This window comes from Pristis pectinata, chromosome 3 (genome assembly GCF_009764475.1).
Source record: "Pristis pectinata isolate sPriPec2 chromosome 3, sPriPec2.1.pri, whole genome shotgun sequence".
Lineage (NCBI taxonomy): Eukaryota > Metazoa > Chordata > Chondrichthyes > Rhinopristiformes > Pristidae > Pristis > Pristis pectinata.
The window spans coordinates 130,208,251-130,227,591 of NC_067407.1; the positions used below are offsets into that span (position 1 = coordinate 130,208,251).

At 38.6% G+C, this 19,341-nt stretch overlaps 1 protein-coding gene across 2 annotated transcripts in view; it reads left to right on the forward strand.

Annotated features, from left to right (window-relative positions):
- sdccag8 (SHH signaling and ciliogenesis regulator sdccag8) overlaps positions 1 to 19,341 on the forward strand; it is a 312,707-nt gene that overhangs the window by 209,430 nt on the left and 83,936 nt on the right. For both annotated transcript variants that reach the window (XM_052013084.1, XM_052013083.1), the window contains exon 15: positions 1,092 to 1,200. In XM_052013084.1, the coding sequence (XP_051869044.1) occupies positions 1,092 to 1,200 (109 nt within the window). The remainder of the gene's footprint in view (positions 1 to 1,091; positions 1,201 to 19,341) is intronic.

The window sequence follows — 19,341 nt, forward strand, 5'->3', positions numbered from 1 at the left end:
AAAAAACAATTAAGAAAAGGGAAAACATCCCAAGTAAATAACTTGTGGAAGAAGAAAATTAACAGGCAGTTTTATAGTCAGGATGCAGGCAACATAAGTTTTACTATATTAATCAGGTGGCGTTGTGCACCCTGAAAAGCAGGAATTGGTGTTAATTATTCTGACAAAAAACTGGCACAGATGTGATGGGCCAAATAACTTCCTTCTGTGGTTCTGCAAACCAAAGGTGTAGTAATGTAGTGCAACATTGTAGGGAGCTCCAAGGATAACACAGTAAACTTTGGAGAAAATGATCACAAGCTGTTCAAATGATTTTTGTTTAAATATTTATTTTCCTGTCACTGCATGCATATTTATGCTATAGAATAACAAATTATTAAAACAGGTTTGGTTGGCAACACAGCTTCCAAAAAGTAGCAAACATTAATCAGCATCAATCAATTAAGTTGAATTTTATGGTACATCTCACATTGAATGACCAAGCACACCTGGTATGAAGAATTCGAAATCCCGAAATGACTGCCAGGTTTACATCACATTTTTAAATGGCATTCAGACCTGATTAATCTAATTGAATGATTTTACCTGTATTATCCATAAATTACTTTTCAGGATATAAGCAATCAAATGGGGGAACACAGCATAGATGCCAAAAAAAAAATAAAAATCTGCAGATGCTGGAAATCTGAAATAAAAGCCAAAAATACTAGGGCTACTCAGAAAATCAAGGCAACATCTGTTGAGAGAGAAAAAGAGTAGGTTTCAGGTCAATGAGCCTTCATCAGGACTGGAAAAGAGGAAAAAAAACTCATAGTAATGATAATTCAATTAAAACATGAGAAGTGGCAGCTTTCTAGTTAACATAGCATTATAGAAGCTAAATGATTATCCATTAAAATGAATGAATTGCCATTGTCATTATGATTAGAACAGCATCTGTACAAATTTGTTACCATTTTTTTATTTCATATTATATCTTCAGGGGAGAGAGAGATTGTGATACAGGAATGCAATTCAGGGGGAAAGATCAATTGTTAAATTTAATCTCTGCTTAATAGAACATAATGTAAACTTTTCTCCTTTTATTCTAGTCAATGAACTGGAGGCACTACTCAGCTCTCAGAGTACACTCACAAACAAGTTGAAAGCAGAATGTCACACTTTAAGCCAAAAGCTACAAAAGATCACAGAAAAAAACAGGTAGGAATTATTTCTTGCTTTATACTAAATCATGATTTATGATCATTGCTATAAGTAGAAGTAATTGTTAACCACCTCAGTATTGGTTTTGTAGGATTTGTTTATTTTCATCATAATTATCAAAATTTAACATACTTTCACTCTGAGGTTGATAGATATTTGACAACCAAAGATATTAAGGGAAAAGGATATGGAGACCAGTCACAGATCAGATATAAAGGCATTAAGAAAACCTCAAGAGGCTAAGTAACCTATTGTCATTATAAAGTTTCTACGATCTCCAGATTTGTTTCCTGTAGCAGATCCATAAACTATTTTGTATTAGTCTTGTTGTCTTCTCTGATTTTCTAAGACTATAAACTTGTAAATAACATTCTAAAATATATACATACTGTCAAGGTTTCATTGAGCATGCTGTACATTATTTGCAGCTCTGTAGTCTGATGGCTAGAGCTTCTGTCACTGTCAGATATCTGCAATCTGGTGGTTGTACCAAAAAGACAAGATACCTTGAAGCTGCCAGATATTTAACATTTTCCAGTTTGTCAAATGCTCCAGTTTTGATGGACTTTCTCAAGATGACCAGGTGTTTCACAATCTCTTGCCTAATTCTCTGAACCCTGGAATATAATTAAGCCAAGAAAGGCCAGAACAAGACTTCTCCTGTATTTATAAAGCAGTGAATATATATGCAGTGTTTTTCCAGAATTAAAACAGTTAATCAGTGGTAATGGGCTTCACCTAAATAGTACAGGCTTATGAGCACCTGAGCATTTCTGTACAATCAACTTAAAACAGAAGTGATGTCAAAGGTCCACAAGAACTCCAAGACCTATATATTCTTGTTGGGAGAGTAAGGAAGAGACACCAGATTTCAACATGGATTCTTAGGAACATATTCTCAAAAGAAACAAAGGAACTGTAGCCAAGTTTAGACTTCCAGCATGTGGAAAGCAAAGTGGCAATGTTTAAATAACAAAGGAGAATAAGATGGAGCACAAAAACTATTAGAGAATTAAGAGAGCATGAAGAAAAAATATCCAGTTAATATAATGGTAAAGATTTTTTTAAACAGCAAGGTATATGGGTAAAGGACACAGATGATGGGAATTGAACCAGAAATTATTATGGAGCACGAAGCCACAGCACTTATACTCAATGAATTGTTTGCCTCAATTTTCAAAGACTGGGCATACTGGAGGTGGACCAATTAGAATAACCACAGCTAAGGAAAAAATTGGTGGAAAGCAAAGTATATAAAGTATAAGGTATTGATAGCACCAATCCTAGAATAATGAGTGAATCAACAGAAAAAATAGAAAAGAATGAACATCATCTTCCAAATATCCCTTGGAATATTGCAGTTATGCAGAAATGAGTAAATTTCTCGAGGCCATGATATCAGCTAAATGAATAGTCAGAAAGGCATGATGCCACTTGAGACCCACATATTCTATAAACTCAATGTTACAGCAGACAATGCATAAATAGATTGCAGAATCCCTTAAGGATTAATTATACTCCAGGGTACAGAGAATTAAGGGGGAGATTGTGAAGCATTGTTGGTCATTTTGAGAGAGTCTGTGAAAACTCTGGAGAATTTGACAGACTGGAAACTGACAAATATACTGTAGCTTCAAATATTGGATAGTAGTGCTGCCTGGCAATTTCAAGATATTACTCTAAAGCATAATGGAAGAAAAAAATGGAAATAAAATGGAATAGAACTTACATGGGAAAAAATCTAAAATAAGTAGGTCTTGTCTGACCAACCGCTTTGACTCCCAATTTTATAGGGGTGGGAGGATGCAAAGGAAGAAAGCAGTGTAACTCAACTTACCTTGATTTAAGAAAAGCTTTTGTTAAGCTCTACAGTGTTGAGAAAACAATGTGGATGTGAAATAATAATTAGCTACAATAAGGAAGAGCAAGATTTAAATGGAGAAGTATTAAAAAGTTATGCTCAGTGAATTAGCACTGTGTTCCATCGTGTCCCTGGCATACATGAGTGATGTAAATTTTCATTTTCAGTGCAAAAGTGGTTAAATTGCAGCAAACACAAGCCAGAGAGAAACAGCCAAAACCTTGCAAAGCAATCTCAATGAGATCTGCAGCTGGGCTGATCAGTTGTAGATCCATCCCAGACAAATTAGAATTAGGGGAACATCTAGTTTGTGGATGGATAGCTTGCAATGGAATAAATTGAAAGAGAACTAGGTGTACTGGTTTTCCTGCGCACCTTGTATTGGTTTTCCTGCTAGGTCCACACATCCATGGGGTGGATCTTCTAGAGGCAACTTGGTCTATGAAGTCAGCTCCAACCTGACCTCCAAGTCCTTGCAGAGGACAGGGACTTAACGATCATAAATGGCATGCCTCACACACACAAATATTTTGACAAGCCCCACATATACAGATAATTTGATAATGGGATAAGCCATACCCCAGGCTAAATGACTTTCAAAACTGTTAGAGTGTGAATGATTTTCACAGTTTATTCAGATATCCAAAAATTAATCATGCAGTTAAAATATTTAACAAATTAAATACTTAACATAGTTAAACAGTGAAAATACTTAAATACTTTTTAAAGTAAAATTTAAGGATTTTATTCCAGGATTTTTAGTCATTAATACTCTATTCCAACTCCTTCCAATACCTTTCCTTCTTTCGTTCATTCTTCAGAATTACAGAAGGGATTGAGATCCCTTGGCAAAAAAAATTGAAATAATTTAAGTAGTAAATTGTAACGCTGTAAGTTACCTGTAATCTCTCACTTATGGCCGTTCCTCTCCATGGAAGTGATTGGACTAATTGAACCTGCTCCAGCTCTAACCTGCCATGATTTCTGCCAGCATATTTGCCAGCATAACTACTGGAGAACTGCAAGAACTTGGTACTCCACCTTGTCCTCCACAAGGAGAGTTATGCTGGAGTGCAGTAAGAACGAGAGGAAGTTTGCGACTTCCAACTTCATACTTGTTTACCTTGGAGTCTCAAACTTAAAAATTGTATGAAGAAATGTTCTCAGTTGTTTGAGAAATCCAGTCAGGTTATTGATTTCAGAAACACAGGTAGGATATGTGGATAAAGGAGCAGCAATATGAAAGTACGTTAAAGATGCACAACAGAAAGTGTTTCTTTAAACAGATATCAACAGTTGGTTTGCCAATGTGTCATTGAGGCTAGTATACTGGATTAAATACAGTCATCGTAAATCAATGGAGATCATATTCTGGAAAGATGATATCAGATAAACAGAAGGCCATCTTTGTTCACATGAATTTTATGAGGTCAGTCCACTCGTTGGTTGTCTTGTAGCAATTTCAGCATCTCAGTCTCGGTTACAACTTGAATTCCCTATCAAGAAATTTTTCATTATGCCCTTTATCAAGAGTTTACAGACAGATCAGTGGCACCTTAGTAAATATATTTCTATTAAAATTTGAAGCCTTTACTTCAGAATTATTAGTCAGTCATAATCTGTTCCAACTTCTTTGAACACTTTACCTTTTTTTTCTTTAATTTTCAGAAACACTAAGGGGATCACGATCCTAAGTATATGCCCTATCAATGCCAGCTCCCACCCTCCCGTCCATTGTCTTTGAAAACCATAATTATCATTTGGTCTCCTTCATAAAGAGGGAATCATTTTACCTTCCCGACATGCAAAAGCTTCTCTCCTAGAGTCTGGCACCGTGAAAGATTCAGCCTCCAGCTGCTGGCTTGGCTGTTGAACAGGAATGGTTAAAAAGCCCAGGGCTTCTGAAAAGAAGTGATAGAGATCATCATAGCTGCAAGGAAATCTTCCACACAGTCTGTTTGTAACAGTAAGTGGAAAAGGTTTGCCATCTGGTGCCAAGATCATGGACAGGATCCCGTGCTGTGTAGGATCCTTGTGATTCTCGACTATTTGGGTATTCTGGTAGAATCTGGACTGTAGCCCAGTTTGATCAGAGTACACACAGCAGCTTTCCTAGTGTTAGTATAAAGGAGCCAGGTGGGTGTTCATCCTATGTTGTCACAGTTTACAAAAGGAGTTTGGAAAGTCAGAACTCCACGTAAGTCCTTCACTTCCCTGTGTGAGCTAAATCTTTTTTTCTAGATAATTGAATTAATTTTATCCCCCTTTTCTCTCTCATGGTCTTTCACCTTGATCATGCACGCTCCCCAGATGAAGGCCAGGATGAGAATTTCTTCCTGGATCTTCACTAACTCCCCTCTGTACCCAGCCACCAGGAGATGTGTGAGCGTGACTCAAGGTGACAGGTCTGTCTATTTTCCTTCCTTCCCTGTGGAGAAGCACCTGTCCTTCACTCAGTGGTTTTCCACTGTGGCCCCACTACGGAACAGATCACAAATTCACCCTGGGGTAGAACTGCTCTAATGTGTTTTCAGTTTTGTTACACATAGTAATTGCAGCAATTCTCTATTCCATTCCCCCCACCCCTCCTATCCCAGCTCTTTCCTTACAATATGAGAAATCATTGGCATGGCTTCATCTCACACTGCTTTGCAAAGCAGAGCTCCAATCCACTGCACAGTTCCAAAAATATGAGGCTCTCGTAGCCTTTTTTATGGCCCATGAAAAACATTCACTCCTGGTTGGTGAATACTAACTATTAGTAATGAATATCGTTGCATCCAAATTTTAAATTAATGAGCACTGTAACACTCTGCCTTCTTTCCCAATTTAAAAACAATCTCTGCAACTTCAATTAAATCTAATGCTTCTTCAATCAAATCTAAGATCACTTAGGACCAAAAAAGATGAGAAGTTGCAGAGATTGTTCACAGATTGTGAATGATGCTAGCCAGGCCAGTGTTCATTTCCCTGGCCTTATTGTCCCTGAAGTGGGTATCTTGCTAGACTATTTCAAATGGTTGTGAAGGGTGAGCCACGTTGGGTGGGCGTAGAGTCACAAAAAGGAAGACTGAAAGAAATTGGTGAGCTTAAAGCAATCCATTAATTTCTGTTACCATTATAAGGTCTACCTTTTTATTCTGAATTCTGCAGAAGTTTCAGGCAGTGACCATCTCCAACAAGAGACAGTCTAACCACCTACCCTTGGTGTTCACTGGCATTTCCGTTGCCAGATGCCCCACCATCAATATCCTGGGGATCACCATTGATCAGAGACTCAACTGATTCAGGCACATAAATATCATGGCTATGAGATTAGGTCAGAGGTAGGATATCCTGCAGCAAGTGACTTACCTCCTGGCATCCCAAGGCCTTTCCATCATCGACAAGGCACAAGTCAGGAGCATGATAAAATACTCTCCACCTGCCTGGCTGAATGCAGCATCAACAATCCTAAAGAAGTTCGACACCATCCAGGACAAAGCAGCCCACTTAATTGGCACCTCATCAACTTCCCTAAACATTCATTCCCTCCACCACAAGTGCACAGTAGCTGCGGTGTGTACCGTCTACAAAATGCACTGCAATTACACACCCAGGCTACCCTGACAGGACTTCCCAAACCTGCAGCCTCTACCGTTAAGAAGGACAAGAAGAGCAGCTGCATGAAAATGCCACCACCTCCAAGTTCCCCTACAAGTCAAGCACTATCCTGACTTGGGAATATATTTGACTTGGGTCTAAATCATGAAGCTCCTTGCCCAACAGCTCTGTGCGAGTATCTTCACCAACAGGACTGCAGCGGTTCAAGGGCAATAAAGGCTGGCCTTACCAGTAACACCCAAATCCCAAAAGTGAATATTCAAAAAAATAGGTAGATTAAATTTCCCAGCTCTCCAGATAATCAATCCAAGTCTGTGGAAATTAATTGTGTAATTTAACCATCCTGCACTACTTTAACCCGAGTAAAACAAAATCAGTGAAAATACTTATGCCAGAAGGTAAAGAGGTTAGAATAGCACTGTTAGGTTCTGATTTCAAGTCTGGTTCAGAATACAAGGATGGAAGTCTTTTTCTTAATGACTTTGGCTGAATAATGCAATAACTTTCAGTAGTCTCAATTCAATTGATAGTGGGGAGGAATCTACAGCATAAATTGTTCATGTTGTCAAGTTAACAATACTTTTTGATGAAACATTGCAGGATATTTTCGCTGCTTTTGACTTGTGCTTTAGTTAGCTTGGGACATTCTTTGCTCACATTACATGCAAATTTTGGAAAGAGTCTCCATTTCCTGATGAAAACATTCTTGATCTGTGATTAGTAATCCATGTTCTTCTGCCTTTGCTTTTTATACATTTTCCATCTTTATCATGTTTATTATTTATTTTAACTGCTCAGCATGTCTTGTACATATTTGTATTTGTTTGTTTATCCTGATTTCCCTTTCATCTTGCTATTTTCTTCATTGCCACTTCTGCTTTTATATTCTAGTCACATTGTTTAAAATTTGATCGTTTTCATGCTTGATTTTTTAGTTTTTGCTCTTTTTGCACCTTTTTCTTCATCATTCCCCTGGTTTCAAATGAGTCCTCCTTCCTCTACACTTGTTGGTGCCTTGTTTTGCTTTCCACCCTATTTCCTGCTTCGTTTTCCAACTCTTCCTTATATGCTTGCCCACTATATGCTTACTGTTCACCTCAGGAGCTTTTGATCATTACCACTCTTTCTTCTGTCATCAGACTTCGAGTCATAGAGTAGAATAACACAGAAACAAGCTCTTTGGTCCATCAGGTCCATGCCGACCTTTTTGCCTAATCCCCTTTGCCCACATTAGGTCTGTATCCTTCTATGCCTTGCCTATTTAAGTGCCTCTCTAAATGTCTCTTAAATGTAGTGAATGTATCTGATTCCATCACCACCTCTGGCATGGAGTTCCAGATATCAACCACAAGTTGTTGGTGAGACCACACTTGGAGTATTATGCCCAGTTCTGGTCGCCCAGCTATTGGAAGGATGTCATTAAGCTGGAAAGGGTGCAGAAAATTTTCACGAAGACTTACCAGGACGAGAGGGCTTGAGTTATAAGGAGAGGCTGGATAGGCTGAGCTTTTTCTCCCTTGGAGTGTAGGAGCTGAGGGGTGACCTTATTAAAGGTGTATACGATCAATAGGGGTGAGGTTAAGGTGGATGGTTACAGCACTTTTCCCATGGTAGGGGAGTCTAAAACTGGAGGACATAGATTTAAGGTGAGAGGGGAAAGATTTAAAGAGGACCTGAAGGGAAACTTTTTCAGAGGGTGGTGGGTATATGGAATTAGCTGCCAGAAGAAGCTGTAGAGCAATTACGATGTGTAAAAGACATTTAGTTGAGTACATGGACTAAATGTCTTTTAAACATTGTAATTGTTTGACACTAGAAAAGGTTTGGAGGGTTATGGGCCAAATGCAGGCAAATGGGACTAGCTCAGATAGACATCTTGGTCAACATGGACTAGTTGGGCTGAAGGGTGTTTTCTTGCTGTATAACTGAATGATAAAATGAGCTTTGTTCTCTCAATGTAATTTTTCTCATTGAATCTGTGAAGGAAAGTCACAGAGGTACACTAAAATTATATTGCCACACTGAGTGTACGGCACCTATGCAAAATTTGAAATTCAGAGAACAGCTTGGTTAAAACAGCCAACTGAAGAATTTGAGGCAGAATACAATAACTCTTTAAATATAGTCTACATAGGAATTTAAGTTTCCAGAGATCTTGGTAAACTATATCCTCTGAGAAATGACTGCTTTGGAATACAAGGATCACCTCAAGGCCAGAGTCAAAAGGGAGCAACAACTCAAAAAGCAGGATATCAGAATGTTTCAATTTCTTAAAGAAAGGTTTAGCATAATCTCACTTCTTCAGTACATCCAGTTATCTTGCAATTAACAAAATCTACATATAAAGGCTCTTGCTCTGTATCGATCTAAAATGTCAGAATCAGGCTTATTATCACTGACATATGTCATGAAATTTGTTGTTTTGCGGCAGCAGTACAGTGCAAGACATAAAATTTACTATGTTACCAAAAAATAAGTAAATAAAATAGTGTAAAAGAGGAATAATGAGGGAGAGTTCATTGACCGTTCAGAAATCTAATGGTAGAGGGGAAAGAGTTGTTCAGAGAAGAAGTCTGTTCAGAGTTGAGACTGAAAATTTACATACCATTTCTTCCTGTGGTACCTTCTTTAGATAATATCATTGGCTAGAATTTTACCAAAAATAATATATTAACTTAACCAATATCCAAACTTAACCAGCTGAAGCTGAATTGGACCATATATTAGGCTTTGGGTAATCTGTAGTTTTTCCTTGACATTTCTCCTGATCCTTCTGCAATAGGAGTTCCTTTATAGCTTCCAGGAACAATCAAAATTACATGCCTGCCACTGCATTCTATTTTTACAACACTTTATTAATAAGTAAGTAAAGCAAGAATTAAATTACAGTGAAATACATCTTTATTAGGTGACCATGCAAGGAAATACTTCTGAATAGCAGTCATTATTATAATGCATGTAAACACAGCAGCTGCTTTGTAAGGTAACAATACCCCAAATAAACCAGTAAAAAGCATCAGGTTATTTTGGTGTTAAGACAGGAACATTTACAACAATACTGGGGGTACCAGATCTTGGAACAGTGATCATCAAGATGAGCTTGATAACAAGAAACTCAATTGAAAATCTCATCCATGAAATGGATATCAAACAGAATAGCCATACAGCTGGAGAATATGTGTATAAAATATAATTTGGAGAGCTGTGATGAATATATTAAGTGTCACTATTATTGTTGACTAATCTCTCCTCCTCCATGTATTTAGAAATTTGGCAGCACAGTATTGTTTTCATTTGATAGTTCTAAAATTACTTAGTTTAGACGAGCCAGATGCTCCAGCTTTTACACTTGTCCTGTTTTATGCAATGAATCATTGTTCTCAGAGCAGCTGATTTTCCTTTCTTTGCAGCCTTGTACATGGGAGATTATGCAGTAATTCAACAAGTCATTTGGACATTATCATGTTGAAATTTTTAGATAGTGAGCTTCATCTTCCCATCCTGCAAGAATATCTATTCTTAGACTAATTACTTTATTCTTTTGTTATTTAGGATAGGAGAAGGCTTACATGATTTCAAACATTTTTGACTGTAGACAATTATCAAACTACTCTTTTGTTATATAATGACTCAAATGAAGATAGAATATTTCTGGTGATGCTTCAAGGTAAATTGTTTGTTTATATAAAAGATCAGGAAGTTGATAACCAAAGGAAGTTGTTGCAAACATTTGGCAAAAAGCCAGAGGAGAGATAAGAATGATTTTTAACATGGTAAATTATGATCTGAAATTTATCCCTGAAAACATGGCGTCAGCATATTCAGTAGTTCTTTTCAAAAGGATATTCAGTCTCTACTTGGCAAGCTTTTAAGCAAAGAGGTGGCAAATGTGCATAATTGACACCTCTTTCAGAGAGCTGATACAGGTATGAAGAGCTGAATTCCTTGCTTTTTTGCTGTTTGATTCATAATTTTTTAACCTCAACAAATTAATGTGGAATGCAAAACTTTTCAAATTTTCTGTAACTGATGTCAGCGTTAAGTGTAACACAATCAGATCAGATTTGAAAGATTCCTCTATGTTATCTAACAAAGTGGTCTTAGCATATTCCAAGATGAACGGCTCCTACTAGACCAGTGTGAATTTGTCTAGTTTCTACAACATTAATCTGTGTGGTCTATGAGTGGGAATGTCACCTTAATGCTGACTTGTGGCAAAGTGTTTCAAAAGGGCAGCAATCATTCTGGTGCCCAAGAAGAGCAGGGTGAGCTGCCTTAATGACTATCACCCAGTAGCACTCACATCTACCGTAATGAAGTGCTTCAAGAGGTTGGTTATAGCTAGAATTAACTCCTGCCTGAGCAAGGACCTGGACCCACTGCAATTTGCCTACTGCCACAACAGGTCTACAGCAATCACAATCTCACTGGCTCTCCACTCTGCTTTGGAGCAGCTAGACAACTAAAAGACATATGTCAAAATGCTGTTTATCGATTACAGCTCAGCATTCAACACCATCATTTCCTCAGTACTAATAACCAAGCTTCAAAACCTGGATCTCTGTACCTCCCTCTGCAACTGGATCCTCAACTTCCTTATTGGGAGACCACAGTTTAGAATTGGAATTTGAATTGGTTTATTATTGTCACTTGTACTGAGGTGCAGTGAAAAACTTGTCTTGCATACTGTTCATACAGATCAAATCATTACACAGTGCATTGAAGTAGTGCAACAGTTAGTGTGGATCAGTAATAACATTTCCCTGCTATCAACACAGGCGCACCTCAAGGATGACTGCTTAGCCCACTGCTCTACTCTTTATACACTCATGTCTATGTGGCTAAGCACAGCTCAAACACTATCTGTAAATTCACTGATGACACCACTGTTGTTGGTAGAATCTCAGATGGCAATGAGGAGGCATACGAGAGTGAGATAGATAGGCTGGTTGAGTGGTGTCGAAACAACAACCTCGTACTCAATGTCAGCAAGACCAAGGAACTGATTGTAGACTTCAGGAAGGGGAAGTCAGGAGAATGCACACCAGCCCTCATTGAGGGGTCAGCAGTGGAAAGGGTGAGCAGCTTCAAGTTCCTGGGCATCAAAATCTCAGAGGATCTATCCTGGGCCCAACACATTGATGCAATCACAAAGAAGGGACGCCGGCGGGTTTACTTCGTTAGGTGTTTGAGGAGATTTGGTACGTCACCAAAGACTCTTACAAATTTTCATAGGTGTACAGTGGAGAGCATTCTGACTGGTTACATCACAGCCTGGTATGGAGCCTCCAATGCACAGGATTGCAAGAGGCTGCAGAGGGTTGTAGACTCAGCCAGCTCCATCACAGGCACAACCCTCCCAACCATCAAGTCATTTTCAAAAGGCAGCACCTCAAGAAGGCGGAATCCATCACTAAGGACCCTCACCACCCAGGACGCGCCCTCTTTTCGTTACCACCATCGTGGAGGAGGTACAGGAGCCTGAAGACCCACGCTCAACATTTCAGGAACAGCTTCTCCCCTCCACCATCAGATTTCTGACCGATCCATGAACCCGGGAATACTACCTCACTATTCCTATTTTTTGCACTAATTATTTATTTTTGTAATTTATAGATTTTGATGTCTTTGCACTGTACTGCAGCCACAAAACACGTCATATGTCAGTGATAATAAATCTGGTTCTGATTCTGATCCTGGCTTGTGTCCAAAAGGCATTTGAAATAAAAAAAGGAAATGCTGGAAATATTCATCTGGTCAGGCAACATCTTTGGAGAAAGATTTTCAGATTAATGATTCATAGTTAGAACTAATGGAAAGAAAAGCAGAAATTCCACTAGGAACTTTGTTGAACCTGGGCAAATTCAATTCACACAGTACTTAGGCAGCCTGCAGAGAATGAATGATCATCTCATCTGCATGGGTTAGCTTTAGATATCTAGGATACAATTTACACTGTTTTATTATTTGGTCAATTTCATATATTGAAATAAAAACAGAAAATGCTGCAAATAGTCAGAAGATCAGTATCTATGGAGAGAAAACAAGAGATTACTTTCCAAGTCATTGACCTTTCATCAGACTGGTTCTTCCAATCTTTTACATGTTTCTTGGAGATCATTGGTGAGACCTGGCCAAGGTGATCTTTGGTGTCCATGTGCTCAACTGATATTTTTAATATCATGATAGCTCTTTATGAATTTTCCAGAGTAATAGTTAAGATTAAGAATATTAATATACTCTCAGAAATACTCTCAGAGGTCGGTGAGGAAGAAAAATAAATGGACATAATTATAGCAAAAAGAAGTGAGAGATTGTAGCATACTTCTGAACTTTGATGCTGGTGTCAGTTTTCAAGCTATTGCATGTTCTGAATCTTGTAATTCTAGTTGTGTATAGGTGTGCTTTTGCTTTTTCTTTTGTATTCAGTACATTTTGCCAAAAGACTTTAATGGCAAAGTCACTATGTAGTACTGAAGTTGGCAGCTTAATGATTTTAAACTGGGAGATGAAAGTTTGAATGCAGTAAAAATTCTGTTTTTATCTACAAGTTCACATGACTTAGTGGTTGCATGTGTAAATATAATTTGCTTGATTGTAACTGTTCAATTGTGACATCGAGATAAAGGATTTGAGCTTTATGGTATTGGACAACAGCAAAACTGAAAGACCAAAAGACGTGAGATAAATCCCAAAGTAGCAAGTAGGTGATTATAAAATGTGATTTTAGAAAGCTTGGAATTTGAGGAGGAAGGGAAAGAATGAAGGAGGCAATAAATTTAACAGATCTGAGTTCCTGTGAAAGAAAGAGTTAGAGTAGGAGTCTGTGCAATGACAGCATTGCCAACACTTGCCGTGTTTAAGGGAAGTCCCGTCTCAACAAGCTGGAGCATTAAGGTTCCACTTCCTCCAGACTCCTGGCTGGATGCTGCATCTAGAATCTCTTTCAGAATCATAAATGTTGCTGACACTGGATGAGTCTTGATTTCAACAGATTGGCATTATAAGGAAGAGGAAGAGCACAACAGATGGTGAATTTGCAACTTTGCAGGAACCAGAAAAGAAATTTCAGAGAAGTACGACTCAATACTAATAATGAAATTTTAAAAAACAGTTCTGATCGAATGATGGATGAATTATCCATCAGATTACAAGCTTGTTCTTGTATTCGATCCAGAGAATTAAAAGATTGAATAATAGATCTTTCCTAGGACTGGAGCTAATATTGGGCTTAGGATTCTCAGAGAGTTCATAGTTTCAAAGGGAAAATATGTTTGACATAAAGGAAGAAATAGAGCATTCTGGAGAAATCTTCAATGGGTGACATATAGGACATTTACCTGAATAAGAATATCAGTAGATGAAGAAAAATTAAGATTTGAAATTATTGTTGAATGCTACTTTTGTTGGATTTGCACGTAACGACAAAACTGTACAGTAAAGAATTGAAGGAAACTAGGCTTTCTTGTCCCACTGAAGAATGAAGAAAATCACAAAGAACTTTTGTAATGAAAGAAAAGTTAACATTCTTTGTACTGAGCATGTAATGGAAGTTGATGAATGTGGAATAGAATTATCAAGGAGGAGCTGAAATTGGAATCTTAGAGGAGGTGACCATTAATGTGAGGATCATGTGGAAGACAAGAGCCATTCTGGGTTAATGGAAATGAATCAGAGAATGAACTATCGACAACATTACAAATTAAACAATGTGTGATGAAAACAGAGAGTTGTGAATATAACCTTGAGAGGTTATATGATTTCACTCTCTATCGAAATGCCAACAGCAAACCTGGTTAGAGACTTGGAGATGTTTATGGCAGTAACAAGTAGTACATCCATTTCTCAGGGGCCGTGTTCCAAAAAAGACAATGTGATCATTAATGGAATGGCAGCCAATTGTGTGGGCATGAAGATAAGGCTACCAGTGTTGTGGGTTTTATTAGATCAGGGTTTTTACTATAATGAATAATGTAAGGATTAATTACAAACTTAACTAGGTTTGCTAATTGATGTATTAACTGATCTTGGCTGTTATACTAATACGTGTTTACAAATGGCCTTAATATTCCTTAGCAAGAAAGAAAAAATGTCCTAGGTCTCCATTTCTGGTGGTTATATAATAATATTAGTAATATTGATGAAAGCTCAATGAGAACATCAGAGAACAACCATCAAACCCTACCCCCCCCCCCCCCCACACACACACACACACACACACACGCCACTTCAGGAGTTAAAGACTTGGTAAAAGATGTAGTCTATTTTTTTTATCATATTGGTTGTGGTGTTAGAACCAGAGTTAAATTCAGCTGATGTCTTTTATTTGAATTACATGCAATGTCAATCATATAAGGATGCATGCAGAAAGAGATGACTGAACTACAGTGAAATTTTAGTTATTAAGTTAAATATATGTTGTAAATAAAGTAAAATAATGCAGTGTGTAACTTGCATGGAAACTGTTTTGATCCAAATTAGATGCAGAATTTCTCCATGGAAAATTTGAGATTTTTGTTCTTTTTTGAAATACTTCACTTGCTTTATTCGTCCCCTTTTGTTTCATTCCAGATTATTTGGCCCTTTTCTGTATTCCCTATTTGATGGAGAAAGCTTTTCTTTGTTGTTACACCAGTGTGACAGTTCAAAAATAAATCCAAGTTGGTCGATATTATTAAATTAAAATAAAAAAAACTGCAGATGCTGGAAATCTGAAATAAAAACAGAAGATGCTGGAAATACTCAACAGGGTAGGCTGCATCTGTGGGAAGAGAAACAGAGTTAATGTTTCAGGTCAAAGACCCTTCGTCAGAAGTAAGGAGGAGAGAAAAGAAGCTCATTAAGCTGTAGGGAAGGTGGGAGTGGAAGAGTGTCTCTGATAGGGTAAAATTTTGGTGACCATGGAGATAAAAGTGTAAACAAGGTTAGCTGGAGAATGTGTTAATGAGAGCATTTAGAAAGTGAGAATGAGATCTCTGTCTCCATCTCAGGCTAACTACTAGCATCCATTACGCCTACCCACTCCCACAGCTATCTTGACTAGTCTTCATCCCACACTGCCTCTTGTAAGGACTCTATTCCATTCTCCCAGAAGGAAGATGAGGTGCTGTTCCTGATGCTTGCAGTAACAGTACAGGAGGCCACAGACTGATAGGTCAGAGTGGGATGGAGAATAAAAGTGGCAGGCAACTAGAAGCTTAGGGTTGCTCCTGTGGACTGAACACAGGTGTTCCATAAAGCAGTCTCCATTGTGTTCGCTCCAGTGATGAGACTTTCCATTCAGGTGCCTCTGAAATGACTTGCTTCTCCCTGAACTATGGCTTCCCCGTTACCATTTTTAACAAGGCCCTTGACCACATCTTATCCATTTCCAACACCTCTCCTCCCATCCCCTCTCCTCCACGACAGAACAAAGATAGAATTCCCCTGGTCATTACCTTCCAATCCACCAGCCTCCACATTCAACAGATCATTCTCTGCAATTTCCACCACCTTCAGACAGTTTCCCCAATCAGAAACATCTTCCCCTCTCCTTCCCTTTTCAGCATTTCACAGGGACCATTCCCTTCATGACTTCCTGATCAATTCTTCTGTTCCCACCAACCACTCCCCTTCTTCCTTTGCAATCACAGGCGATGCAACACTTGTCCTTTCACCTTTTGCCTTCCCACCATCCCAGGACCAAGTCTATTTAGGTGAAGTAGAGAATCAGTTTCACTTCCTCCAATCAAGTGTATCACATTCAGTGTTCACAATGCGGTCTGCTCTACACTGGAGAAACTAAACGCAGCTCGGGTAAGGTAAGACAAGAGATAAGATATCTTTATTAGTCACATCAAAACACACAGTGAAATACATCTTTTGCGTAGAGTGTTCTGGGGGCAGCCCGCAAGTGTCGCCACGCTTCCGGCGCCACCATAGCATCCCCACAACTTCCTAACCCTTATGTCTTTGGAATGTGGGAAGAAACCGGAGCACCCGGAGAAAACCCACGCAGACACAAGGAGAACGTGCAAACTCCTTACAGACAGTGGCCAGAATTGAAGCCGGGTTGCTGGCACTGTAATAGCGTTACGCTAACCGCTACACTACCGAACTGCTTTGCAGAACACCTGTGTTCAGTCCACAGGGGCGATCCTGAGCTTCCTGTTGCCTGTCATTTTAATTCTCCGTCCCACTCTGACTTATCATTCTGTGATCTCCTGTACTGTTACTGCAAGCATCAGGAACAGCACCTCATCTTCCTTCTGGGCACGTTGCAGCCTTCTGAACTCAATAGAGAATTCAACAACTTAAAGTAACTTGATTTCTCTGTCTATTAGAGTCATCCATCTGTGATATTGGCTCAACTTGTTCATTTTAGCTGCTTTTTTTCCCCTTTCTCTGGAAGTGGAGGCCCAGCCTGAACTGCCAGACATGTCTTCCTGCTCTACATTTCACAACTCCTACATTCTTTTGTCTATCTGCTCACTTTCTAATTGCTCCCATTCATTCCTTGACCAGATCATATCATTCACAGCTTATGCTCACAGTCATCCCGATTTTACCCTGTCAGAGACATCCCCCTCCCCCACCCTCCCTTCAGCTTAATGAGCTTCTTGTCTCTTTCCCAGTTCTGACAAAGGGCCTTCAACCTGAAGCGTTGACTCTGTTTCTCTACCCACCGATGTGGCCTGACCTTTTGAGTATTTCCAGCATTTTCTGATAATATTAAATTGCCTGGTTAGAAGTAAAATTTAATATATGGCAACTGAGTAAAATTTAGTATATGGCAACTGAGTGTTTTGGAAGTAGTATGTTTTTCACAAAGCAGAGAAAACAGCCTGACAATTGAATCTACTCAGGAAAAATGGCACATATTGATCTTTGTAGATTTGAGTGCTTTATTCAGCCACTATTGTTTGATATTTCTAGGAAAGTAAGTTTCTTCACTCATTAGTGAATGAAAACAATTTTTTGAGTAGATTTTAATGTGAGTATGTGTTTTGGATGGTTTTCTTGGAATTGGTATCCTCTTTAAATGTTGTAGCCAGATATGGTTACTCTGTAGCCAAGGCATCTGTTAACTAAATAGCAGCAGGAGTTGGTCCTGAGTTAAATAATTCTGAATTGATTACAGGACAGTTTTTCTTAATGTTATTGCCCATACAACAGTTGTGCAGATGTCTGCACATGTGGTATTGCAAATGATATGTAGCCTATTGCATACAAGCCTACCATAATTTGTTTCATCATGAGTGTTGCCAGCTGTCTTTAGGACATGAAAGAGATAGATTTTTTTTCATGGAAGAATTAATTTTGTTACACTTCGACCATATCATATTCACAGAACCACAATATTTGCGATCTTGACTTTGTTGTAATGATGTAGATATTTTTGGCAGCATTTTTCTCATAATGCTCCCATTTAACTCTTCTCTTAAAGTGCTCTCCATTATGTCTCCTACTTTTACTTCAAACCAGTGCAAGGAGATTGTGGACTTCTTTATCACAAGTCTGAATGGTGCTGCATACCCTCCTGCCTTCTTCCCATCAAATGAAACCACCCCTTAGGATCCCCAGTCCTAGATTCTGTTTCCCAACTCTCCCCTAGTGCGCTCTATAAACTTGACTCATCCATGAGGCACTTCAACTCTCTCAGTCCTATATTTCTACCAAGCCCTTAATCACCCAACATTCCACCTTACCACTGTCTCTGTCAACCACTCCACGTTGCCTGCTTGTCTGACTTCTGGCCCCTGATGAACTGCAATTTTTTCCATTTCAATATTGAGACAACACTGCATTCTCATACAAATTGCATTCCCTTACTACTTTTTGCCACCATGTTTTCTGTCTTCCCTGGATTGTGGTTGAATCAGGTTCTTTGTATCATTACTATACAAGCTCACCCTGATCCACTATCATTTCTAATCATAAAGACCGTTTCTGTTTATCTCTGCAACAACCAATTGTCAGGTATTAAGGTAGAGTTTGGCTACAGTGAGAGTCAAAGTGATCATGTGATTTTTCTGCATTGACTGATGTAAAACATTTAGGATCATAGTTTATGGCAGTTCAAAGCAGTTAAAATCATTGTTCTTATTGGCTTGATTTCCAGATGCTGGCCTTTAGGGGCTTTCAACAGAAGCAGTGAGTGGTGGTTTCTGCTGCAATTTCCTCAGAGGATCCCTATAACACACATCTGCTCATAAACTTTAAAGGAATCGGTCCTAAAAATTGCAGATATCACAATTTAGAACAGTAAGAAGCAGGAAACGAGTCTCATGAGACCCATAAGAAAGAAATCAATTGCCAGTTTAAAAGACTTGCATTTATATAATACCATTCAAATTGATTTGAGAGGTCCCAATCTCAGATTGGTTACAGCACATGAGGCCACCATTTGGCCTATCAAGACCATGCCAGCTCCTTGCAAGAGCAATCCAGCTAGACCAATTGCCCCACTCAAAGAATTAAGCGGTCTTGACATATACACACATTAGCCAGCGCAGTTGTTACTAAACTGAAAGGAAAGGCATATAAGATTAGTGGTTAGATAGAAGACTGAGAAGATGCTAGAAACCAACAAAGGATGATTAAGGAGGTAATAAAGGGGGAGGAAATAGATTATGAGTAAATGAGCAAGGAATATATAAATAGCAGGAGTATATATATATATATTTTAGCAAGTA